We start from the raw sequence: 25,346 nt of genomic DNA, 5'->3' as shown, positions 1-25,346 counted from the left end.
GGTTTTTAATTCTGCCTTTTGTCTGTTAAGACCGCAGAGCGTCTCACAGCACATAATCTCATAAAATGCAAAGGCCCCATAACATGGAATTTGAAACCCGTATACCGAAAACATCATATGCTGCAGAAAGTGTCCCCAACTCCTGCGTGTGGCCCCCACCCTCCTGCAGCGGCCGAAAGCCTGAGTGAGTAAAAAGGCTTTGAGCTGGTGTTGGCACGTCAAGGGATGGCAGGATGGGGGCCTCGTTCTAGGAAGCGCTTCCGTTCAGCGACAGAGAGAGCTCTTGTTCTCTGGTCCTGCTATCGCGTTTCCCACAGAGGTACCCAGCTTCGAAATTCGCCAGGCGCATTTTGCCCCCGGCCATCGGCCACTTGTGGCCAAGCGAAGATGCCCGGGCGCCCGGCGTCTCCCTCACCTGGAGGCGCACACCTGGGGATCATTGGATTCTAACTGTTTCCACACACCAACACCCCGTCCTGTAGAATTCTATCCGTGATGTTTTATCTGCACAATCAGAATGAACTTCAGGAACCAAAAAGTCATCTTGGAAAATACGACTTTCTAGCCGTCTGTCCCAAAAATGGCAACTAGGCACTCTACTTTGGCGACTGCCACCCTGGCTCAAGGCGCCATTTGGTGCCCGGCTGATATATATGAGGTTCTAATGCAGATATCTGGCTGGCCACTGTGGCAGCAGGATGCCGGCCCTGATTCCGCAGGTTCTTCTCTTGTGCGTATGCCATTCCTTGAGGGGCCTTCTGCTGTGACAAACGACCCGAGCTTTGAGGCTGCATGGGGGCTGTGTGTGGGGTGATGGTGGAGGCTCAGCTGTGTTTGGCCAGGAGGCCCAAGGCCTTGGCATTTGGGCACAGCAGGCTGCTGGCTGGCTCCTTGGCGTCTCTTCCAGCTGTGCTGCTGCTGGGGGCTTCTCAGCGGGAGGCCTCTGGCCAGGCCTGCTTGCGGGTCAGAATGAAGCTTCAGAGCCGTGGCGCTCAAGAGTCCTTCCGTTCTGCCCCTGCGGGGTGGATGAGCAGGGGAGATGTACAAGGCGGTGATAATGTGGCATGCCCGATGCGCTTTCAAGGTCTGCAGCTCCTGTCTGGCTCAGCAGCTTCCGCAGGGATTGCTGGGCTGGCATTTTTGCAGTCAAAACCACAGGAGGGTCTTGGTGCCGCCTTGAAGGCTAACAGATGCAGGGGGTCCTGGCGCAGAGTTTTGTGCACTGAGCTGTTCCTGGAGACCCCCGGCTTCCCAGCCACCGACTGATGAGCTAATACGCTGGCCTGAGTGGTTGAGAAGGTGGTGACCCTTGGGAATCACTTCCAACTCTTTGTTGTTGTTTTTTAAAAATATTTATTAAAGGTTTTAAACAATACATCACCAAACACATAAAACACCATCACCGAAATAAAAAGAAAAATAAACACAAAACAAAGGAAATACAGCATAATTAAGTTTCAAAAACCAAATTTCCATAACCTTCCTTTCAGACTTCCTCACATCTCCCTTTCCTGCGTTCCCATTTATAGAGTTATATTCAGCAGTGCTTCACCTTCTCTCAAATCTTATTTTTGTACCTTTCAAATATTATGTCTCCAGTTTTAGACTTTGTTATCAAATATTTAGATAATTAAGTTTGACATAATATTGATCAAATTTCATCCTTGTTCTTATGGTTCAATTATTTTCATATTTCTTTCCTCTAAGTTACTAATGCCAAATTATTTTCTATCCTGCATCCACTTCCAACTCTTTGACCCTGTAGTAGGTATTGTTGGGGCTGGGATATTGTTTAGGGCAGGGGTCTGCAACCTTTAAGACAAAAAGAGCCACTTGGACCCGTTTCTGGAAAAAAACAACTGGGAGCCGCAAAACTCGTCATTATAAAAATAACCTTTTTGTCACTTTTTTATTATTTCTTTGTTTGACCCCTCAGAATTACTCCTCCTCATAGGAGGATTAAATTAACAAGTTACCTTTTTGTGTGTGTGTGTGTTCTTCACACCCCTTCAAAACAGTGACCAGCGTACATGCCCCTTTCAATGTAGCGGGCGGGAAGGTGACGTCGGGACGGTGCGTGACTAACGCACGCACCGCCCCCACGTGACGCCACAGCCAGTACAGTGCCCGCTACAGTGGGGAGTGTCGGGGCTCACAATGCGCCTCCTCCCCCTCGCTAGTATCCGCCCCGGAGCCGCGGCAAAGGTGTAAAAGAGCCACATGCGGCTCCGGAGCCGCGGGTTGCAGACCCCTGGTTTAGGGGGTTCTGTTGGGGGGTGGTTGCTATTATTAATTTTTGTGCCTTTGTTTTATATCATGATTTATGTGGAAACCTTCAGTAAGGTTATGTACTTTGCGATGTTTTATTTCTTGTTTATGACTCCTTTTGTCATGTGGTTTTGTAAGTCTCCTGGAGCACGGCTTGGACTCTAGAAAGCCGGCCTACAAAAAGATGCTTGTGTGTGGCCACAATCCATTTCACCAGATGACTCTGGTCTAGGGAAGCTTCTGCTGTGACCCATTCCCTGGTCCCTCAAGGTCTGCCAGGGACTCTGCGTTTGGTGTGGCTGCAATTCTCCTGACTTCCTCAGTGGGCTAATGGATCTGGTCCAAATCTTCCCCCAGCCTCTGTGCCGGGAAAGTGGGACATGCACCTCCCGGCTCTCGCCAGCCAGCCATCGATTTTCCTTGGCACACATGCAATGCAATGCGGAATATTTTCTTGGCAGGATTTGCACCCGGGGGAACCCCCTTGCGCTTTAAGTCTCCTGACCGGCAAGGCTCCCGTGGAAAGTGGAGGGCGGTTGCTGCCTTGAGCTGGGGGATGATGGCTGAAGTAGCCCCCTCCCCAAATGTGGCTGGTCTCTGCTTGCTTCCTTGCAGTTCCTTGCCCCCCCCCCCATGCGCAAGCATCGTAAGCCAAGAATTGATGTTCCTTTGACTGCTGCTGCAGTTGATGGCGATGGCGAAGTCCACCAGACCTGCAGCTTGTTTGAGTCTGGGGGCTCCCAAGAGTCTTAGGGCAGAGGCTGGCTCTCTGGCCTTCATCTTGCTAGGCTGGGATGTGTGCACATGCGCTCCTTGCAACCGACGTGTGGGCACCACCGGATCTGAGTGTGCAGCCTTGCAGGCGACTGTAAAGACAGTGCAGGCCACTTGCAATCATTTGTGAGCAGAAACGTTCTGGCCACAGGCTATGGGGCAACTTGTAAGCTGGAGTGGGAGCCCACTGAGATTGCTCTTTGAGGAGTGATGAGTTGCGTATAAGTAAAATAAAGTTAACCCCTTCCTATGGGCTGAAGAATTAATATTTAATTAATATTTATGGTATCTGAAGAAGTGTGCATGCGCACGAAAGCTTATACCCAGAACAAACTTAGTGGGTCTCCAAGGTGCTGCTGGACAATTTTTTTTATTTCAATATTTATGTGTTATTAAAAGGTGTGTCTTGCACCTTTCTCTTGATGTCATTTGTTGTGGTTTAGTCGTTTAGTCGTGTCCGCCTCTTCGTGACCCCACGGACCAGAGCACGCCAGGCCCTCCTGTCTTCCACTGCCTCCCTCATGCTGGTAGCTTTGAGAACACTGTCCCACCATCTCGTCCTCTCTCGTCCCCTTCTCCTTGTGCCCTCCATCTTTCCCAACATCAGGGTCTTTTCCAGGGAGTCTTCTCTTCTCAGGAGGTGGCCAAAGTCTTGGAGCCTCAGCTTCAGGATCTGTCCTTCCAGTGAGCACTCAGGGCTGATTTCCTTCAGAATGGAGAGGTTTGATCTTCTTGCAGTCCATGGCACTCTCAAGAGTCTCCTCCAGCAGCCTTCTTTATGGTCTTTATGGTTTGATGTCATAATCAAACCTAAGTAACAGCAAAATGCTGCTAGCACTAAAGGAAAGCTGGAGGGTTGGGCAGAGGAGTAATTATGATTCCACCCTAAATTCCTTCTTAAAGGCCACTGACGCTTGAAGATGGGAGGGCATTCCACAGTTCGGTGCCACCGCCCTTCGTTCCCACCCATTGCCCTTCAGGCTGCTGCGGCTGTGAGCCCAGTTTCGCTTGGTGTGGATAAGTGCGGAGATCAGTCAGGGATGCTTAATTTGATGGGTGATGTAAAACCTGCTGCATAATGTTACGCGTAGCTGAGCTGAACTGACTTACTGCAACTTAATCAGGTTGTGCCTTCAGCCAAGACAGGACTGGCACATGTGGTCTCTGCAGGTGTGCCAGGGACTCCCTTCATCTCAGGTAGCCTGGCTGGTGGTTGGGGGTTTGAGGAGGGAAGCTTTAGTCCAGCAGCTTCCAGGGGGCACCACGTTGGCTCCCCCTGAGCTACGATGCATTTTGTACCCCTCCTGAGTCATTGCTGATTCTCCATTGGCTGCTTGTATGTGTTTTTAAAGACGTGTCTTTTATGGTTGTGATATCTAACCATTGTTTTGTCCCAGCTCCTGCCTATGAAAGTACACCAGCGCAAGTAGATAAATAGCTACCTCTCTGGCGGGAAGGTAAATGGCGTTTCTGTTTGCTCTGCCATTCGCCATGGTGTCTCATTATGCCAGAAGCAGTTTAATCCTGCTGTCCACATGACCCGGAAAACTGTCTGTGGACAAACGCCGACTCTCTTGGCCTGAAGTGAGATGAGCGCCACACCCTATAGTCGCCTTTGACTCGACCTTAACAGTCCAGGGGTCCTTTGCCTTTCTTTCACCTTGTTATCTAGTACCTGAAGGTGGGCCTAAAAATTAACCATAAATAATGCTTCCAGAAATCCTATTGAGTTCATCTGCTTGATGGGTCTGATCTGGTTTTTTACCCAAAAAATGCATTGTCCATTTTTCTGTTTACACATTGTACGTTTTCCATGATACAAAATTTCTCTACAGACTTCCCAACCCAGCACTCTGTGGCCTTCCAGATGCACCTGACTTTTGCTGCATATTTGTTAATTTTCTCCTTCCTTGGGGCTCTGATCTTATCCTGGTCCTGCAGCAGGGAGCTTACTGCCTACAGAATGTGATGATGGAGCCACGGAGGATGCCCAGGACAGAGATTCTGGTCAACATGCAAGTTTCCTCTCTGCAAAACACCCAGAAATGAGCCGAACCCAGCTAGCACTGCCAGGTGGATCACACCCTCTCCATTCAATTCAGTGAATTGAACAGGGGCCCCCCTGGATGTTTTCTCTCCCTCCCTGTCCCTCTGTCCCCGTTGGAGGAGGAGCAAACTCTCCCGCTGCTTCGGTCATTCATCAAAGGGAATTGTTCCGAGTGGCAATGGAAATGTCATTCTTCGGAGTGATCCCTCTGCTGTGTGCTGCAGATAAGTCGGCTTGGTCTCTGGCCTTGGCTACTGCTGCTGCTGGCGCTGGCCCGGCCGCCTCCTTGTTTTGACCCAGCGTGAAAGATCTGCAAACAGGCTGCCCGACTGGAGCTTGGCAGGCAGAGCCCGGCTGTGTCTGCAGAGAGGAGGACGGTTCTGGCTTTCATCTCCTCCTCCTCCTAATGGGGCCGTTGGGCAGACTAATGCCCTTCCTGTGTGCCGTTCCAGTTTCTCATCTTGCAAAATGAGTCTGGCTGGCAGAGCTGGAGAAGCAGCCGAAGCCCAACTCGCTTATTCCCCTCGCGTGGCGAAGGGCTTTGTCTGAACTGTCAAGAAGATGGATTGAGTCTCCGCGTTAGGGAGAGCTCCCTAGGAGCACTTTGGAGGCGGGAGAAGCAGCCTTTGCCGCCTCCTTGGGGGGTTTCCGAAGGGCCAGGGCTTCTCATGAGCATCGGGGTCCCTTCAGAATCCGAGGGTCCAGGCGCATCAAGACCAGCGATGCTTCCCTCCCTTAGGGGCCCAGACTTGGAGAGAGGGATGCAGGGACCGCAGCCAAGCACATCAGTTGACATTCGATGACCGCAATAGTCCTCTGGCAACGAGGACCACATGGAGTGTGGGGTGGGTGGGCCCCAATTTGCACCTTGCTCTTGCTTCTGTGTTGGCAGGAGCAGCTGATCCTTGCAGGGTCTGGGATGCGTTTGGACTCGGCCCTGAAGAAGCCGCTTGTTCCTTCCTCACCCTGCCTACCGTATTTTTCGCTCCATAAGACGCACCTAGTTTTTAGATGAGGAAAACAAGAAAAAAATATTCTGAGCGAAACAGTGGATGTATGGTTTTTGTGGATCATGCTCTGGCCACAGACATGATATGTGATTTGATGGTGAGTTTGGGGTAGCCCAATGCAAAAATCCTGAGTATCCATGTGGATCCGTGCTTTGTAACCACGTTTTTGCACCATTGCGGCCCCAGGAAACAGTGGATGCCTGGTTTTATTGGTGCAGGCTATGTGATCTGATGGAGAATTTGGGGTGACCCAGTGCAGAACTCCTGAGGATCTGTGTGCTTTTACCTCCCCCCTCCCAGGCGGCCTCCTTTATCGCTAGAGTCCCTTATCTCCCTCCTGATCGCTTGCTGATCAGCAGCTTTGTTTCAAAATCCCCTTCCCTCTTTCTAAAAAAGCATGATCTGCTTTTCGCCCCTGGGCGATTCGGCTCCAGGGACCACACATTCACTCCATAAGATGCACAAACATTTCCCCTTACTTTTTAGGAAGAAAAAGGTGTGTCTTATGGAGGAAAAAAATATGGTAATTCTCTGCACCAAAGTCTGAATTTTCCCCAGCAAAAAGGACTCTGGTTTTTTTGGAAAAGTAAGGTAAAGGTAAAGATAAAGAGACCCTTGACCATTAGGTCCAGTCATGGCCAACTCTGGGGTTGCGGCGCTCATCTCGCTTTACTGGCCAAGGGAGCCGGCGTACAGCTTCCGGGTCATGTGGCCAGCAGGACTAAGCGGCTTCTGGCGAACCAGAGCAGCGCACGGAAACACCGTTTACCTTCCCGCTGGAGCAGTACCTATTTATCTACTTGCACTTTGACGTGCTTTCGAACTGCCAGGTTGGCAGGAGCTGGGACCGAGCAACGGGAGCTCACCCCGTCGCGGGGATTCGAACCGCCAACCTTCTGATTGGCAAGTCCTAGGCTCTGTGGTTTAACCCACAGCGCCACCCGCGTCCCATTTGGAAAAGCACTTTTCAACATTTGTTTCTGATTCCTTATGTTCTTATCCCCAAGTCCCCCAGCCTTCGCTCCTTTTCATCCCCATGATCTGAACAGCTGCATCAAAGACACCCCCCCAAACACTGGGCTCCTTATCTCTCCCTGTTCCCCTTTCAGGCCCTTCCTGCCTCTGGGGGAGATGGAGGGCAGCCCTCCCTGCGTCTTGGGCCAGGGAGTCTGGCTTGCTCCCCTCAGCCCTGCCTGGGGGGGGCGCCCTCCGTGGCCCCTCCTGTTCCTCTTTCCTCCTGCTGTTCAAAGGCAGGCTGCCTCCCCCCTTTCCTTCCTCCTGGGGTCCCTGCAGGAGGACCCCGTGGGTGTCGCAATCGCCCTCTTCCTTGCCCCGCCTGGGCGGCTGTGGTGCAATCTTCGCACGGGGACGGAGGCTGCTGCAAGACCTCCTTTCCGACTCTGTGGGCAGAGAGGTTTCCTGGCGCTGTCAAAACCCACAACCACCCAGCGAGATCTTGGGGCGAGGGAGGGAATCGGCGCTGGGAAGCCTTGGAGCCACTTTCCGTCCCAGGAGGGCTCCTGGGATTGCTGCTGCCAGTAGGGTCTTGAGATCTCCCAAATGGGGGCATTTTCCTTAGCTGATGCCTCAGCTAGGGTGGGCATGCTTGCTGAAGGGTTAACCCTCTCCTCCCCTTGTGGTGGGGAAACTTTCTGTTTATTTTAACTTAAAAAAAGAGGAGCTTTTAATTCAGTTTTTTGCAAAAGAGCTGAAGGGTTAACTTGAGCCCAGGGGCTCCTGTGTCAGCACCAGAGCTCCAGACAGAGCTGGCCTTCTAGGAGACCTGCACGTTCCTGCATTGCGGAGGGTTGGACTAGATGACCCTTGGAGCCCTTTTGAGCTACAATTCTAATTCCCTCCTGGTATGCCCCACAGAGGACCTTAAGGTCCATACATAGCAACACCCTTGAGGTCCCGGGCCCTAAGGAAGTCAGGTTAGCCTCAACCAGAGGCAGGGCCTTTTCAACACTGGCCCCGGCCTGGTGGAATGCTCTGTCTCATGAGACCAGGGCCCTGCGGGATCTGATTTCTTTCTGCAGGGCCTATAAGACAGAGTTGTTCCACCTGGCCTTTGGCTTGGAATCAACTTGATCCCCTTCCCCTCTTTCCTTTCTCCTTCTGTGATGGAACTCCTATTTGGGGACTTCCCTGGCTTTTTTCTGGCCCACGTAGGACCAGTCTGGATAGTTGGCCTTGGTGAAGACTTGACGTTTTCATCCCCAAAAAAGTTTTTGAGTTTCCACTGAAATAAGGCTGCATTTTAATGTTTTTATGTTCTATTTTAATCTTGTTTTTTAATCTGTATTTCAATCAATTGTTTTTATATTGGTGTTAGCTGCCCTGAGCCCAGTCTTGGCTGCGGAGGCAGGGTATAAATAAAATTATTATTATTATTATTATTATTATTATTATTATTATTATTATTATTATTATTACTCCATCCTCATTTGCTGGCTCCCTGGAGTGGAAAGCACACTGACTGGGTGCAGGTGGCATTTTCTTGCACGGGGGTTCAGTTCCATGGGTTCCACAAAACCCCCGTATTACCCAAACCTTTGGAGCCCCACCCCGTGGCTAGTGGGTGAAGAGGGAGACCCCCTCTCTTCCCCTGGGCATGACAGTGACGCCTAGGAGGTGTAGTTGGGGCTGCTCCCCCCACGCTCCCTTCTCATAGGCGGCAAGGCGTCGCTTGATGTCACCGTCAGCTGGTGATGGCACAGACCTGCACCAGCGTCTCTGGGGAACCTGAAAGTGCTCAACTTGAAGCACACCATATTTTTTGCTCCATAAGGCGCACAGGACCATAGGGCCTACCTAGTTTTTAGGGGGGGGGAATCCGCTTCTCCCAGAGCTTCTAGGGCTGTCAGAGGAAGCCTGGGTCCCCCCCCCCAACCCCAAAGAGCAAGGAAGCCAAGACAGCTAGTGGGATGGATCCTGCTCGCTGTCTTGGCTTCCTCTTTAGCCGCGGGGCTGGGGTGGGGGAAGCCCGAGCTTCCACCAACCCCAGCCCCCTGAACAGGTCAGGGAGCAGCGGTTCCTTCTCCCTCCTGGGGAAGAGCCCGCAAGAGCCGCGTGAAGCTTGTGTGCGGCTCTTGGGGGCTTTTCCTGCCTGCCTCCCCTCTGCATTCGCTCCATAGGATGCACAGACTTTTCCCCTTAGTTTTTAAGAGGGGGAAAGTGCGTCCTATGGAGTGAAAAATACGGTATTTAACCCAAGGTATGGCTGTATTTTCCTCTTATCTCATGGGATGTTGACTTCCTTGAACACACGAAGCCCCACTAAGGTGGACAAAGGCCTGTTGTGCAGGGACTGGGGGGGGGGCAACCTTTAGCAAGTCCTCTTCTGGTGGGTGGGGGGTCCTGAAGAGGAGCCCCCCCCTCTCTGCAGGGGCTGATAGGGAATGTTCAGAGGCAAGTGGAGGCCGTAGTTTTCTCTGAATGCCGGGGAATTGCAAGTGCGGAGCGGAGTCTTGTGCTGATCTCTCTCTTGTGAGTTTCCCACGATGGGCATCTGGTCGGCTGTTGTCAGAACCAGATGCTGGACCAGACGTTCTGCACACAACACTCTCTCTCTCTCTCTCTCTCTCTCTCTCTCTCTCTCTCTCTGCAATTCTTCCAGGCCTCTCCTCTTTGCCTTGTGTGTGTGTTTGTAACTTGAAGCCTGTGAAATCATCGGCTGGCAATGCTTGGCATCCTCTTCAGGGCATTCCAGGCCCACCAGGCCGGACTCTGCTTCTCCCCCTTCCTGGCATTTCCTTTGGGGGCTCAGGGCCGCCTGCCGTGTCGCCTTCTGACGCCGGTGCAGCACCTTATTCCGCAGGTGCGCCCCGGTTCCCGCAGTGCCCCCCTCACTCCTCCTCGGGGGGTTCATGCAAAGCGCGACTTTCCCACGGCGCCTCTCCTCCCCGTCATGTTTGGTGCTAAGCTCCAAAGCCCAGGCATGTGAGCAGACAATGGGCGGCTGTTCAGGGCTTAAGGCACTTGTGCGTCGGCTCTGGTGGGACGGGGGGAGGCCCCCCCCCCAGACTCAGAAGGGGGAAGCCCCTCGCCTGTGCTCAGATGATGTGTGTGTGGCTTGGAGGCTGTGAGCCCCCTGGACGTTGCAGCAATGGCCTTGGGGGGCAATTGGACCCTGTCTTCACCCGTGGGAGAAGAGTGTGCCTGTGTGTCTCTGTGGGAGTCTGTGTTCTTGCTGTGTGGGCTGCTGCTGCTGCTCTAGACGTGATTTCTGCTGATGGCAGGAGAAGTTTTGCAAACTGCAGGAAAGAGGCAGGCATCTTGGAAGGAGGGGGGGCACCAGGGGACTGCGACTGCAGAGGAAGGGTCTTCTTCCTGTGAGGCTTGCAACACTGAAAAAGGTACTATAATGCATATATCGTGGAATTGTTTAAACATCAAACAGTTTTGGGAAACAATATATAATGAAATGAAAAAAAAAAGTTTAGATATTCATTTAGGAAAACATCAGAAGGTTTTCTATTGGGAATAGTACTAGGAAGTCTAAAGGAAGAAGACAAGACATTATATTTACACGCAACAGTAGCCGCAAGGCTATTGATTGTGAAAAATTGGAAAAGTGGTACTATACTGACAAAAACAGAGTGGCTTGCCAAATTATTGGAGTATTACAATATATCCAAAACAATGGGAGAAATCGGAAGGATCTCAAAAGAGAAGATAGATAAGGAGTGGAAGGTGTTTAAAGGATACTTGCAAAATCATATTGAAAAATCAGAACTCCTATTAGAATAAACAAGTTCCGTTATAAGTACTGAAATACTAAATAAGATGGATAACAATGTGTAACAGAAAAAGAAGTAGAAAATTGGTTTAAAAGTGTGTGAAAGAAAGTAGTAGAAGTGAAAGAAATTGTAATTGAGTAGATTGGAAATCTAACACAAGGGTGGGGGGAGGGATGGTGGGGGGGAAAGGAAGTATCTGTGGGATTGAGGGGGGTATGTCTGAATATTTTTAAGGGTTGTATGAAATGTATATTTGTAATATGTATGTATTAATGTTGAATTATTTTAATAGTAAAATATTTGTGTTTAAAAAAGAGAAAAGGAAGGAGAGAGGCTCCCTCCAGTCTTCTGCTGGGCTCTCCAAGAACGTGTGGGAGTTTGCAGAAAGACTCCCTGGAATGCCCTGGCGGCCGGTCTGCTGCCTCCCTTCGCCCACCAGCAGCTGCAAGCGCCCCTCCCTTCCTGCCCCCCCTTTCTGCTTGGACTAAGCTCACTGGCGCAAGGAGCCTGCGCACTTTGCTCTGAGGTCAGCGGATGGTTTTTTTTGCTGAGAGCAGCATATTTCGGCAAGGAGGGAGGGGGGTGGGCCAGCAAGCGGGGCTTCCCCCTGCTGCTGGAAACTCTCCTCCAGCCCCCACCCCACCCCAGTCTGCCTTCAGAGCAGTCCGGCGGAGCTGCCCCTTCCGTTTCAGACTTCTCCCACTGTTTGAGGGCACAGGAGAAGGTTTTTTGGGTTGGTTTGTTTTTTGAGGACCCAGGGGTTGTTTCCGAACTCTGGCTGTGTTCAGATGTCAGGCTAAACCACGGTTCATCGCAGGGGGTTGCTCAGTCCCGCAGGGGGTAACTTGAAGAAGCAAAGATCACCCGTGTCGAAGCGATGATTCTTCAACATCAACTTCGTTGGACTACTCTATTCCAAACTTAAAAATGGAAAGCATAATGCTGGTGGTCAACAAAAGAGGTTTAAAGACTCTCTCAAAGCAAATCTAAAAAAAGTAGTATAAACAACAATTGGGAAACATTGGCCTGCGAGCAATTGGAGAAAATTATTATTATTATTATTATTATATTCCCCAGCCACTCTGGGTGGCTCCCAACAGAATATTAAAAACACGATAAAACATCAAACATTAAAAACTTCCCCAAACAGGGCTGCCTTCAGATGTCTTCTAAAAGTCAGATACAGTGGTACCTTGGGTTAAGAACTTAATTCGTTCCGGAGGTCAGATTAGGCCCCTGAAGCGGACTTTGGACATGCCTGCTCTATTGTATTTATCTCAAAGTCTTCCCGTTAATTTTGCCATTTCGTCGTATTCCATCGGTTTTCCTTGCCGTTCTTCTTTAGTTGGTATTTCAGTACTTTTCCGTCTTTGTGCTAGCAATGTCCTCGCCGCGGTTGCAGCATACATAAACAGTTTTTTTCTTCTCTTTCGGGACGGGAAGTTCTGCAAGGTGCCGTCATTACGTGGCCAGGGATGTCTTATCTGTCTGTCCGTCTGTCTGTCCGTCTGCCTTCCCCTGCCTGCTTGCCCACCCCCTGCAAGTTCTGCCTTCATAGGCGAAGTGGGGGGGGGGCAGAGGGCGGACTTGAGAGTCGGTTGTGGGATCACAAACCTGCCTGTCTTCCCTGGCTGCCTGTCCCCGTGCTGCCCTTTGCCCAGGCAGGGGGCCAAGACGTCCCAGGGACCCCCGAGCGAAATAGGAGCTCTGGGTGTTCATGCCAAGCAGAGAAGTGGGCACAGGGAGGGGGCAGGGAAGACCCCCGCAGTGCTGCTCCTGGGGCAGAGGGAATCCGTAGAGGGACACCTGTTCCTGCCTCCCCCCAGAGCTCTGCAAACTGGGATCTGTTCCAGGGTGGATTCGATTCAAATCGGTTTAAATCACGAGTCCGTAAGACTTTTTTTTTTTTTTACAGAAAGACTCATTCTTGCTGGTAGAATCTTAATATTGACAAACAGATGAAGGTTTATTATTTTTGGAATAATAAATGTTCAGCGTAGTTTTTACAGTTATATCAAAAGTTACTGATTTGGTATTAGAAATACATAGACAGATAATTATGAAATTATCGTGGGGTTTAATAAGCTAGCTATATTTGGACGGCTGTTCTGCTATACTTTATTAGAACGAGAAAAACAATCATTTCCTTTATAACAATTTATTTAACTGAAACAATAACATTACAGCATAAGTAGCCATGTTTGTTAACTGATGTGGTTAAACAATTAAAAAACAACAACAACTTAGACTGAGTTTTAGCACACATGAAAAACTTAAAACAAACCCTTATTTCCTGATGAATAGCCTTTGGACCATAATGTAACTTAAATAGAAAATTATATTTAGAAAGATTTTTCGTGCAAAAGCATTTTACTGTATTTTTAAAATCCGATTTAAATTAAAAAAAACCCCATTGCTTTCTCCCCACCCTGGTCTGTTCCCAGAAGCACCCATCCTGCCAGAGCCAAAGGGGAGGCAGCAGGTGCCGTGGGGGGAGAGAAGAGAAAGAGACCCCCCCCGCCAGACAGTTGTTGCCTCCAGGCCTGGAGGAGACCCTGTTCCAAGCACTGCAAAACCCCCCCTCATCCCTCCCACCCCCTTTGGCTTTTGCAGGCAATGCAGCCAAACTGTCACATACGGAAAGCAATTCGTTTGCAGGGTTTTATTATTTATTTGCAGGGGTTTATGGTTTGTTTGTGGGGGTCGATTCCCTTTCAAGAGGGTGTTTGCCTTTTTGGGGCGTCTGAGCCGGGCCAAAGTCTCTGGGGGCAGCAGGCCAAGGTTCCATCCTTTGGGGGGGGGGCGAAAGGTCCAGAGGGATGGCAGTTAGTTTTCTTAAACCGTGGGTAGGCAAACTACAGCCCGGGGGCAGGATCTGGCCCAATCACCTTCTAAATCCGGCCCGCAGCCGGTCCAGGAATCAGTGTGTTTTACATGAGTACAGTGGACGCTCGGTCGCGAACGTGATCCGTGCGGGATGTGCATGTGTGGGTTGTGATTTGGCGCTTCTGTGGATGCGCAGAGAACAGTTTAGCGCTTCTGCGCATGTGCGAGCCAAAACCCGGAAGTAACCTGTTCTGATACTTCTGGGTTTCAGTGGTCCATCAACTGAAAAAACGCAACCTGAAGCGTCTGTGACTTGAGGTATGACTGTAGAATGTGTGCTTTTATTTAAAATGCACCTCTGGGTTATTTGTGGGGCATAGGAATTTGTTCATTTCCCCCCCTTCAAAATACTGTCCGGTCCCCCACAAGGTCTGAGGGACAGTGGACCGGCCCCCTGCTGAAAAAGTTTGCTGCCCCCTGTCTTAAACAACTACTGTATTTTTTGCTCTATTAGACTCACTTTTCCCCTCCTAAAAAGTAAGGGGAAATGTGTGCGCGTCTTATGGAGCGAATGCAGGCTGCGCAGCTATCCCAGAAGCCAGAATAGCAAGAGGGATTGCTGCTTTCACTGCGCAGCGATCCCTCTTGCTGTTCTGGCTTCTGAGATTCAGAATATTTTTTTTCTTGTTTTCCTCCTCCAAAAACTAGGTGCGTCTTGTGGTCTGGTGCGTCTTATAGAGTGAAAAATACGGTAAATCAAATACCTGCCTGACTTTGCGTTCCTACTGCCGGTGCCTGGCGGGTGTGCTTGTTTTCTCGAGGGGACGGAACCTGGATCTAGTGTGCGTTTTGCACCTGGAAAGACCTGAGCTCTGTCTGTAATGAAAGAAAAAGAAAAGAAAAGGGGGGGGGGGAATCTGGTGTAGCTGCTCTTGGAGAGAGCTGTGTTTCTGCTGGTCAAGCTACGCAGCCTGGCTGATCCGGACAACATGTTTGTTTTGGCGGTTCTGAGTCTCCACCCTCCTCTGAGTGGAAAGACTTTCCCTGACTCACCCGCTGCCCCTGTTCCTGGCAGGCCATCCATCGGGGAGGTTCCTCTGGGCAGCTGCTGCCCTGTTTTCCCTCTCCTGGATCCCTGCCCCCCCCCAACCCTGGGCTGCCACAGATTTCTGCAATGGGGCTCCCTGTCCTTTGGGGAAAGCAAAAGCCACTTGGAATATAAATATTGTTGTTGTTTAGTCGTTTAGTCATGTCCGCCTCTTCATGACCCCCTGGACCAGAGCACACCAGGCACTCCTATCTTCCACTGCCTCCCGCAGTTTGGTCAAACTCATGCTGGTAGCTTTGAGAACACTGTCCAACCATCTCGTCCTCTGTCATCCCCTTCTCCTTGCGCCCTCCATCTTTCCCAACATCAGGGTCTTTTCCAGGGAGTCTTCTCTTCTCATGAGGGGGCCAAAGTCTTGGAGCCTCAGCTTCAGGATCTGTCCTTCCAGTGAGCACTCAGGGCTGATTTCCTTCAGAATGGAGAGGTTTGATCTTCTTGCAGTCCATGGGACTCTCAAGAGTCTCCTCCAGCACCAGAATTCAAAAGCATCAATTCTTCGGCGATCAGCCTTCTTGATGGTCCAGCTCTCACTTCCATACATCACTACTGGGAAAACCATAGCAATATAACAATATAAATATAACAATATAAATATAATAAGTAATAAAAATAAAAGAGGACTCATGGAAGCGGGGAGGGGGCTATTGGGGGCTCCCAGCCACAATTGCTATGCTTGGTCTCCGCAATCGAAGGCAGCGATGCTTCTGAAGATCAGTTGCAGGTGGGAACTGCAGGTGTCAGAGCTGCTCCTGCTCTTAGATATATGTTAAATGTTCATAAGTGTACCAACCAAGCACATACATAGATCAGCACCTGAAGACCGACCTGGAACCATTTTTGATTCCCAAACTGACCAAATGTTTTCTCTGCAAGGTCAAAGGAAAATGGAAAAGCCTCCCCATTGTCTTTTCCTTCACAAATCCTGTCTCAAGGGCACATTTAAGAGATGAATAGGGTGTCAGCCTTTGACCTGGCCCAGGAACTAAGTATTGATCATTACAAAAGACTGGCCAGGCTCCCCAGGCAATCCAGTCAAGTGACCATTAAACAGGTAACCTGCCAGACAGGAGGTAAACAATGCACTCAGATTTCTGCTGTAGACCACCTTTTCTGTGATGTAGGTATGATGTATCTGGGGGTGGTCTTAGGTTACACCCCTTCTGTGATGTATGTATGATGTATGGAGGGGTGGTCTTGGACTTCAGGGCAGGCAATTTAAAATGTCTATATAAGGCCTTGCGTGCCATTGTTCTGGGTTCCTCCTCCTTTCCTGCGTGTGAGAGGAGACCCTGTTGCAACAGATCAATAAAGATCAGGCTTACTAGCTGCTTTGCTTCTCAATATTCTCTGCTTGGCCTCTGTTATTCTCTCCTACCAATAGGGAACCTACGTAAGGACTCTATATGGGCTCTTGGGTACCCCATAAGGGAAAAAGGGGCAGATTTTTGTTTACAACACTGAAGAAGAAGAAGAAGAGGAGTTTGGATTTGATATCCCACCTTTCACTCCCTTTAAGGAGTCTCAAAGCGGCTGACATTCTCCTTTTCCCTTCCTCCCCCACAACAAACACTCTGTGAGGTGAGTGGGGCTGAGAGACTTCACAGAAGTGCGACTGGCCCAAGGTCACCCAGCAGCTGCAGGTGGAGGAGCGGAGATGCGAACCTGGTTCCCCAGATTACGTGACTACCGCTCTTAACCACTACACCACACTGGCTCTCCACTGGTGCCCAGGGAATTTCTAACACTTGCAGGGGTGGGAGGAGAAGCATGTAGAGCCGTGGCTCTCTCAACTCCCAGCCTTGGGTCTCCATCTGCACTACACTTCCCATCATCCCTGTCCCCTTGCCCTGCTAGCTAGGGCTGATTGTAGTCCAACAACAGCTGGCGTCCCAAGTTTGGGGGAATCCTGCTGCAGAGGGTTTCAGAGAGCCCCCTGCAGGCAACCAAGCTGGGAGGGCGATGGGGGCAAGCAGCTGCCAGGACCTCTGGGGTCTTGGGAGGTTGGCGTACGTGTGTCTCTTGGGCACCCAGGTTGGCACGGGTGTGTCTCAGCTGCACGGCTTGTGTAGCAGGACTTGGCCTGCCAGGGGAAGGGGACTTCCTGGAGCTGGTCCCAAACCTCCTTGGGGTTTTGGGGGGCTGGCATGGGCTTCAGGAGACATCTGGCCAATTTGCACTCTGGGGGAGCCAAAACTGCCAGGCGTCCAACTCATGCTAAACCCGACAGGCTGCCAATGAGACAACAATGGTGTTTGTGGCAAGGAACAAAGAAATGATTTCTACAAATAATCAAAGTTTCATTCCTCCCAGATCAGTTGCCAACCAGTTGTGGAGCGCATCCTGCCTTTGAGCAAACCATGCAAGGGCTCACGCAGCAGCTGTGGCCCTCTTCCCCTCTACACCCCCCCAAAACCCCCACTTCCTGTGTTTTGGAGGTGCCGCTTCAGCATATTTTGTTCCGGGAATTTTAGGGCGAAAACGGCTTGCCTTGCATCATGGGAGGAGCAAGAGGCCGCGCTGGGGCTGGTGGTGTTTTAGGGTTGTGAAGGACGTGGGGTTGTTGCCTCAGGCAAGACCCAGAGGAGAACCTGGGGGTGGGGGTCCTGGGGGGAGGATTTGGAAATGGGACACATGAGAGCAGAAAGGGGGGCTGCAGTGCCATGAGAAATCTGAAAGAGGAGCTGCTGTCCACTAAGTGACAGCAGTCCAGAAATTCAGCAGCGGAAGAAAAATGACAAAATAGTTGCAATAGAGACACTTTTTGCAATGGATTAAGATGTAACGCAGGAGAAAAGGTCTGAGTAAAAACACTGTGGGGAGGTGAGGAAGTCGGCTTATGAAATAATGTAATAGTTTGACTTGAGGGTTGTTTTGAAAATATTTGAAAATTTTAATAACAGTTACACACAGAGAGAGAGAGAGCAAGTTTTGTTTTGTGCATGTCTTGCAGTTTTCATTGCTTGGTTGTGTGTACCACATTGCTGATTCCTTGCACTTTTACAATCTTACCTTGCAAAAGAATACTGCTTCTAATATGCTTTTAATATTGAGCTTTAAATGGTTGTGACCCGCCCTGGGACCTTCGGGTAAAGGGTGGGTAAGAAATCAAGTTGTTATTTTTATTTGGGTTCCCAAATAGCCGGTTTGGGTTCCCAGGGCGGGGCTGAAGTCAGGGGGGGGGGCCGGAGAGTCTTTCTGCCTTTTGGGATGTGGTGCCGCGTGAAGATTTCCCCCCTGCCGCTTGCAGGTTTCGTTTGTTTAGTTATTTCATAAAATCAATACCCTGCTTGATTGTAAAACAACAACAACAACCACCTCAGTTTGCCAAAAAGGAAAAACAATAATATTTTAAGGGAGAGGAATTAATAACGTTTTAAGACTTTTTTAAAAAGCTAAAGTAACAATAGACTAAAAGAAGGTGGAAACTTCCTAAACGCCCTGGGTGGGCTTGACAAAACAAGGGTGTTTTGAGCAGGCTCTGAAACGAGGACAGTTGAGGCTCCTGGTGTCAAGAGGCAGGGAGCTGTTAGTAGTAGTAGTAGTAGTAATAATAATAATAATAATAATAATAATAATAATAATAATAATAATAATAATTTATTATTTATACCCCGACCATCTGGTTGGGCTTCCCCAGCCACTCTGGGCAGCTTCCAACCAAATATTAAAATACCGTAATACATCAAACATTGATGGGAGGGCGTTCCACAGGGTGGGAGCCACCACCGAGAAGGCCCTCTGCCTGGTTCCCTGTAACCTCACTTCTCGCAATGAGGGAACCTCCAAAAGGCCCTCGGTGCTGGATCTCAGTCTCCGGGCTGAACAATGGAGGTGGAGACGCTCCTTCAGATATACAGGACCGAGGCCGTGTAGGCCTTTAAAGGTCAGCACCAACACTTTGAATTGTGCTCAGAAATGTACTGGGAGCCAATGTAGGTCTTTCAAGACCGGTGTTATGTGGTCTCTGCGGCCGCTCCCAGTCACCAGTCTATCTGCCGCATTCTGGATTAGTTGCAGTTTCCGAGTCACCTTCAAAGGTAGCCCCACATAGAGCGCATTGCAGTAGTCCAAGCGGGAGATAACCAGAGCATGCACCACTCTGGCGAGGCAGTCCGCGGGCAGATAGGGTCTCAGCCTACGTACCAGATGGAACTGGTACACAGCTGCCCTGGACACGGATTTAACCTGTGCCTCCATGGACAGCTGTGAGTCCAAAATGACTCCCAGGCTGCGCACCTGGTCCTTCAGGGGCACAGTTACTCCATTCAGGACCAGGGAATCCTCCACACCTGCCCGCCTCCTGTCCCCCAAAAACAGTACTTCTGTCTTGTCAGGATTCAACCTCAATCTGTTAGCCGCCATCCATCCTCCAACCGCCTCCAGACACTCACTTATATATACCCACCCATCTGGCTAGGTTTCCCCAGCCACTCTGGGCGGCTTCCAAGTGAATATTAAAAACAGCATCATCAGACATTAAAAACGTCCCTAAACAGGGCTGCCTTCGGTTGTCTTTTAAAAGTAAAATACTTGTTTATTGCCTTGACATCTGCTATCCACAGGGCAGGCTTAATGAAACAAGGGTGTTTTAAGCAGGCTCTGAAAAGAGGACAGTTGCGGTTCCTGGTGTCAAGAGGCAGGGAGTTCCAGAGGGCATGTTCACGCTCAGAGATTTGAGTTCTTGCACATGAGGGACGGATCCTGGAGGGGATAACAGGCCTGTGTGAGAAGGGGATGGGGCACTAGCCGGGGCCCTGGCCTGGCACATTTCTCATGCCTTTCTTGCCCCTTCTTCCCCCTCAGGTGGTACAAGCTGCGCTCCAAGCCTGGCAAGAAGGAGAAGGAGCGCGGGGAGATCCAGCTGAGCATCCAGTTCACGCGCCACAGCCTGACGGCCAGCATGTTTGACCTGTCCATCAAGGACAAGCCCCGGTCGCCCTTTGGGAAGCTGAAGGACAAGCTGAAGGGCCGGCAGAAGTACGACCTGGAGTCGGCCTCCGCCATCGTGCCCAGCAGCAGCGGGGCCCTCGAGGAGGAATTTGGCCTGGCGGGCAAGAAGGCCAAGGGCAGCTTCTTCTTCAAGAACAAGCTCCGCAAGTCCTCCCTCACCCAGTCCAACACCTCTCTGGGCTCCGACAGCACCCTCTCCTCGGCCGGCAGCCTGGTGGGCATCGGACCCTCCGAGGCGGGCATGGTGCCCTCGCCCAGCCGCCACAGCAGCTTCTCCACCGACCGCTCTGGTAAGAGGGAGGAGAGAATATCTGGTCGAGGGCGATTCCGGCATTGCGGCGGGTTGGGATGGATGACCCCTGGGGGGCCCTTTTGACTGCGATCCTGTGATTAAGTAGAGCCTAGAAAGGTGCAGTAATTTGCTGAGGAAATACAGTTACAGGGGTACCTCAAGTTGCAAACGGGATCCGTTCTGGAGGTCCTGCCGCATCCCAAAGAATTTGCAACTGGGGGAGCGCTTCTGTGCATGCGCGCAGCACGCTTTAGCGCTTCTGCGTATGCGGCGGAACTCGGAAAAATACTTCTGGGTTTGCCACATTCCGTATCCAGAGGGATACATAAGTGGAGGTACAACTGTACTTAAAAGTCACATTTAAAAAAAATAAAAAAAATTGATATACTGCCCTTCTTCCAAAATCACGGGGCGGTTTACAACATAAAAATGCAAAATGCATAATATAATATTTTAAAAGCTATACTCCCACCTCCCAGGAACATGAAAAAGGCCGTAGATTGAATGGAAATGTTTTCACCTGGCGCCTAAAGATATTTAGTGTAGGCTCCAGGTGAGGCTCCCTGCGGAGAGCATCACCCAAGCAGGGAGCCACCACTGAAAAGGCCTGTTCTCGTGTGGCCCCCCTCCAGACCTCTCTGTGTGGAGGAAAAGGGAGAAAGGCCTCTGGTCCTGATGTCAGGTCAGGTGGGGAGCGGCACTTAGCATTTGAGAGATCCTAGAGTAGGAAGGGACCTCAAGGCCAGAGATTGACAGAAGATTGGAAGAAGTATATGAATTATTTGAAGAGCAACTGTAATCAACAAATTAGGCTAGTAGGACTACAAGAAGTTTTGTAAGGAGAAATATACAAAGTGTTACCAAGTAGGAAAAGATAGGGATATTGGTTAGGAGTTTGAAATGTAATTGGGAAAATAAGAAATGCACACTAAGAGATTAGCCTGGAAAATTTTCAGACAGCACTGATGGAAGTCAAAAAAATTGAATAAGATGTAAAAGTATGTTTAATTACTGCTGAGAATGATATGTTAAAAAACTAATAAAAATTTATATATAAAAAAAGGAAGGGACCTCAAGGATCACCTGGTCTAATCCTTGCAACACAGGAAACACAAGCTAAGCATCTCCAAGTCCCTCAGCGGTTCCTCATAGGGCTCGGTTTCCAGACCCTGGGTCACCTCGGAAGTAAACACGCAATGTGACTTTGTAGGGGGCATAAGGAGAGCTGGATCAAGCCCCAGCTTCTGGGAATCACAGGTGGGGAGAGCCCAGCTTTGGTGCTTGCCATTTGGGCATCGAGTCGGCCAACGTGAGAGCAGGATGCGCCCTGGTCCTGATCCAGCAGCAGGTGCTCTCCGGAGGTTCCTGTGCTTCTGTGGCCCTGGGCTCAGCCCCCGTGGGAACAAGGTGCTGGACGAAATGGGACCCCTTTGGCCTGATCCTGCTGCCAAAGGGCTTTTTGTTGGTTCTTATCCCAATGCTCCATGAGACCCTCTCCCAGCACTTAGAGCAGGGCCTGGAAGGGGGTCTGCTTAGGGATTGGGCAGTCGGTGCCTCAAGGCTTCTGGCTGGCACGTCGTAATAATAATAATAATAATAATAATAATAATAATAATAATAATAATAATAATAAATAATTTATTATTTATACCCAGCCCATGTGGTTGGGCTTCCCCAGCTGGGCAGTTTCCAACAAAATATTAAAATACAGTACAGTGGTACTTCTGGATGCGAACGGGATCTGTTCTGGAGCCCTGTTTGCATCCAGAAGCAAATCAACCTGCCTCCGTGTGTTGCGATTCCCGCTTCCGCGCATGCACGTGACGGCAATTTGACTATGTGCGCATGTGCAAGTGGCGAAACCCGGAAGTAACACGCTCCATTACTTCCGGGTTGCCGTGGAGCGCAACTTGAAAATGCTCAACTTGAAGCAAATTTAACCCGAGGCATGGCTGTAATGCATTCTCCTCTTCCAGGATCTGTTGCGGCTCAAAAGCCGGAAGGGGGCAGACCCAGAGGGGGTTGGGGGGCCTTGTGGGCGACGCAGACAGCTGGCCTCACCAATCACCCTTCCTCTCCTCTGTCTTCCTCTCCAGTCAGAGACTTCCTGCCTTCCCCCAAGCTGACCCACAAGAGGGCCTTCAGCGACGAGGCCTCCCAGTCGACCCAGAGCCTGAAGACCCAGAACGACGCCGTCTCCCGGTCCTCTCTGTGCATCAACGGGAGCCACATCTACTGCGAGGAGCCCACGCCAAAGCCTTCCTTCCTCTCCGCAGCGCCTGCTCCTCCTGCCGCCGCCGCCAGCAAGCCGCAGGAGGAGGCCTTTGGATCCGAGCCCCCGGCCGCCCCCGAGCCGGACCTGCCGCCCTGGTCCGGCGGCATCTTGCCGAAGGCGCCCCCCAAAGACCCTCCCCGCTTCATCCCCTCCCCTCCCATCCTGGCGGCCCAGGAGGAGGACAAGCTGTCCGTCAAGACCATCGCCCTCAACAAGCACCGCGTCAGGGCCAGGAGGGAGGAGGAGGAGGCGGCGGCGGCCGCCGCCCTGCACGCGGAGAGCAAGCCCATCCAGATCGCCACGCCCATGGTCTTCTCCGGGGAGGTCCGGAGGGTCCGGCCCCAGCAGGAGGAGGAAGCGGAGGAGGAGAAGAGGTTCTCCAAGACGGGCTTCTTCCGCCGGGGGAGCAGCAAAGAGGGCGGCGGGAAGAGCGGGGAGCCGTCCCCCCGGGTGGTGGTGGCGGCCGGAGAAGAGCGGGGCAGGAGCAGGAACAGCAGCAGCAGCTGGTTCAGCCTCCAGGATGCCAAGGAGATGCCCCCCAAGCCCAGGTGAGCGCGGCTTTGGGGGGAGGGTGGGAGAGAGCTTCTGTCCCTCTGCTGGTGTTGCCTGTGTCTGCCAGGGAGGAGGGTGGCGCTGGGAGCGGCAGGTCGTGGCCCCCGGTCTGTGTGCTGCTGCATCTTGGCCCTCTGTGTTGTGCCTGCTGGGCTCCGGGCAGGACTTGGAAGAAGCAGGGGGCGCGGAGCCCGTGGAACGGGCCTCCTGCCCACATTAAGTGGGTCTGGTGGGGGAGAACTGGGGTGAGGAGGCTGTGCTGGAGCAGTTGGGCTTGCGGTGGAGAAAGGCTTTGCTGAAGCAGGTCTGGAGGGGGGTCTGGAGAGAGGAGGCAGGCAGGCAGCTCCCCCGGGGCGAAGGGGCCAAGGAGGGCTCGGGGTGAACGGGGAGAAACAGGGCCAGGATCCGCAGATCTCCCCAGGGTGCCTCTGCTGCTGGAGGGTCCTGCGTGGAGCTGCAAGGAGGAAGTGGGGTATCTGGCTGCTTCCTTTCGGTCGGACTCTGCCCTCCTGCCCTCCTCCCTGCCAGGCTCAGATTTGCCAGGTTTCTTTTTGGGCAGGGCTGGAGCAGCTTGCAGAGTCGGAAGCGGAGCCAGGCGGCAACGGAGCCGTCCTAGGAAGTGGCCCTGCTATGTTCAAAAACCTGGTTTTGAGCATGACATGAACAACGTCCTCCTTGTCACTTTCCACGCCGCTCCTCTTAATTGATGATTATTTTATAAAATGTATACACTAATTAGGGACGCGGGTGGCGCTGTGGGTTAAACCACAGAGCCTAGGACTTGCCGATCAGAAGGTCGGCGGTTCGAATCCCTGCAATGACTGGGTGAGCTCCCGTTGCTCGGTCCCTGCTCCTGCCAACCTAGCAGTTCAAGAGCACGTCAAGTGCAAGTAGATCAATAGGTACCACTCCGGTGGGAAGGTAAATGGTGTTTTCCGTGCGATGCTCTGGTTCGCCAGAAGCCGCTTAGTCACATGACCACATGACCCAGAAGCTGTACACTGCGGTGCTCCCTCTGGCAGTAAAGCGAGATGAGCGCCGCAACCCCAGAGTCATCCGCAACTGGACCTAATGGTCAGGGGTTACCTTTACACTAATTGTGTAAAGGTACACTAATTGGTTGCAAAAACCAACAATGACCTCCATGTGGTTTGCATCAAGAGTAAAACAGAAAAAAAAAAATATTGGTAAAAGCAAAACTGGTGAAAAACAACAATTTAAAACATTAAAAAAAATCAGCAATGAACTGAAAACTAATTTGAGACCTGCATCAGCTTCCTAAACTTCTGGGGAGTTGCATCGCTCCGTATCCCACCGAGAGCAAGTGCGCTGGGGGGAGGCTTAGCCATCCTCAGAGCAGAAATCCAGCTTTCGTTTCCAGGTGTCCCTGGAGGGGCTCCTGCCTGCGAAGCTCACAGATCTCTTTGGAGCCATTGCAAAGGTCTGGGGTGTGTTTGTGTGGTGCGTAACTTGGCAGTACAGTCTTACCTCCTTTTGCCTCCGGGATCCCTTCTGGAGCCCCGGACACTCGACAAAGCGCCTCTCTGCGCATGCGCGAAGCACGATTTAGCGCTTTTGCACGTGCAGGAGCAGCAAACCCTGAAGTAACCCATTCCGGTACTTCTGGGCTTGCTGTGGACGTTGGACTAAATGGACCCTAAACGGGGCGGACGCAAAACGAGGTACCGCTGGAAATCTGCTAGGGCAGATAGCCTCTGCTTGGTTGCTCTGGCTGACCTGTGCCTAGGGATGTGGCAAGTTTGGATCATGACCCCTGGGTATGGTGTGCCTGTGGGCCAGAGTGGACTCTCTGAGGATCTAAAGGCAAAGGTGAGCGAAGTTGCGAAGAGCAGACGGGGCAGTTGGGGCTTTGGGGAGTTGCTGGTGTAACCTGTGGCTACGTGAGATGTGGCGCTCTCTAGGTCCTGCCGTCTTGGGGGCGTCCCAGGACACTCTGGGCCATTGGTCTGCAAGTGGCGCTTGGCTCTGTTGTCCATTGTCTTATTCAAGGCTCCTCCGGCAGGAGGGGCTCCAGAGGCGGGTTGCCAGCTTGGGCCAAACCTCTGCACCGCCCCCTTTCCTTGGCGCCTCCTCCCTGAGACCCCCCCAGGGTGTTTCAGATGTCAAGGGGGCTTGGGGGGTCATTCTGAGGGTCCTATCTAGGTTCTGAGCACTGCAGCTTCTCCTCAGTCCCCCAACTGGGCTCTGGAATGGCAGTACTGAATGCAGTGTTGCTGCAGGTGGTCAGATGTTGGGGTTTGGCTTTGAATGCTGTTCTGCCGTCAAGGTGAAACTCGTTTAATGACCACATCTTTTTTGGGGGGGGGGGGGTTCAAGGCAGAAGTGTTTGGCCAAGTCCATGGGCAGCTTCTGTGCCACCTTGAGGGCAGAGTGCTGTCCCCGGACACTGAGAAGAGCGAGGTCTTTTCCTGGTGCCAAATCTCAGGTTTTGTTTTGGGTGATGGCGTCAGCCCCCTGCCCTGATTTTACGCATTCCTTCTC

The 25,346-nt window shown here is 51.4% G+C and overlaps 1 protein-coding gene across 1 annotated transcript in view; it reads left to right on the top strand.

Moving 5' to 3' along the window:
- Nucleotides 1-25,346, top strand: part of RAB11FIP5 (RAB11 family interacting protein 5) — a 61,809-nt gene that overhangs the window by 8,210 nt on the left and 28,253 nt on the right. Inside the window, exons 2-3 of the mRNA XM_081206912.1 lie at nt 19,579-20,015; nt 22,114-22,840. Coding sequence (XP_081063038.1) covers nt 19,579-20,015; nt 22,114-22,840 — 1,164 coding nt within the window. The remainder of the gene's footprint in view (nt 1-19,578; nt 20,016-22,113; nt 22,841-25,346) is intronic.

The sequence above is a fragment of the Podarcis bocagei genome, assembly GCF_964188305.1.
Source record: "Podarcis bocagei genome assembly, chromosome: 9".
In the NCBI taxonomy this organism is placed as follows: Eukaryota; Metazoa; Chordata; class Lepidosauria; order Squamata; family Lacertidae; genus Podarcis; species Podarcis bocagei.
This window is presented reverse-complemented; position numbering and strand designations above follow the sequence as displayed.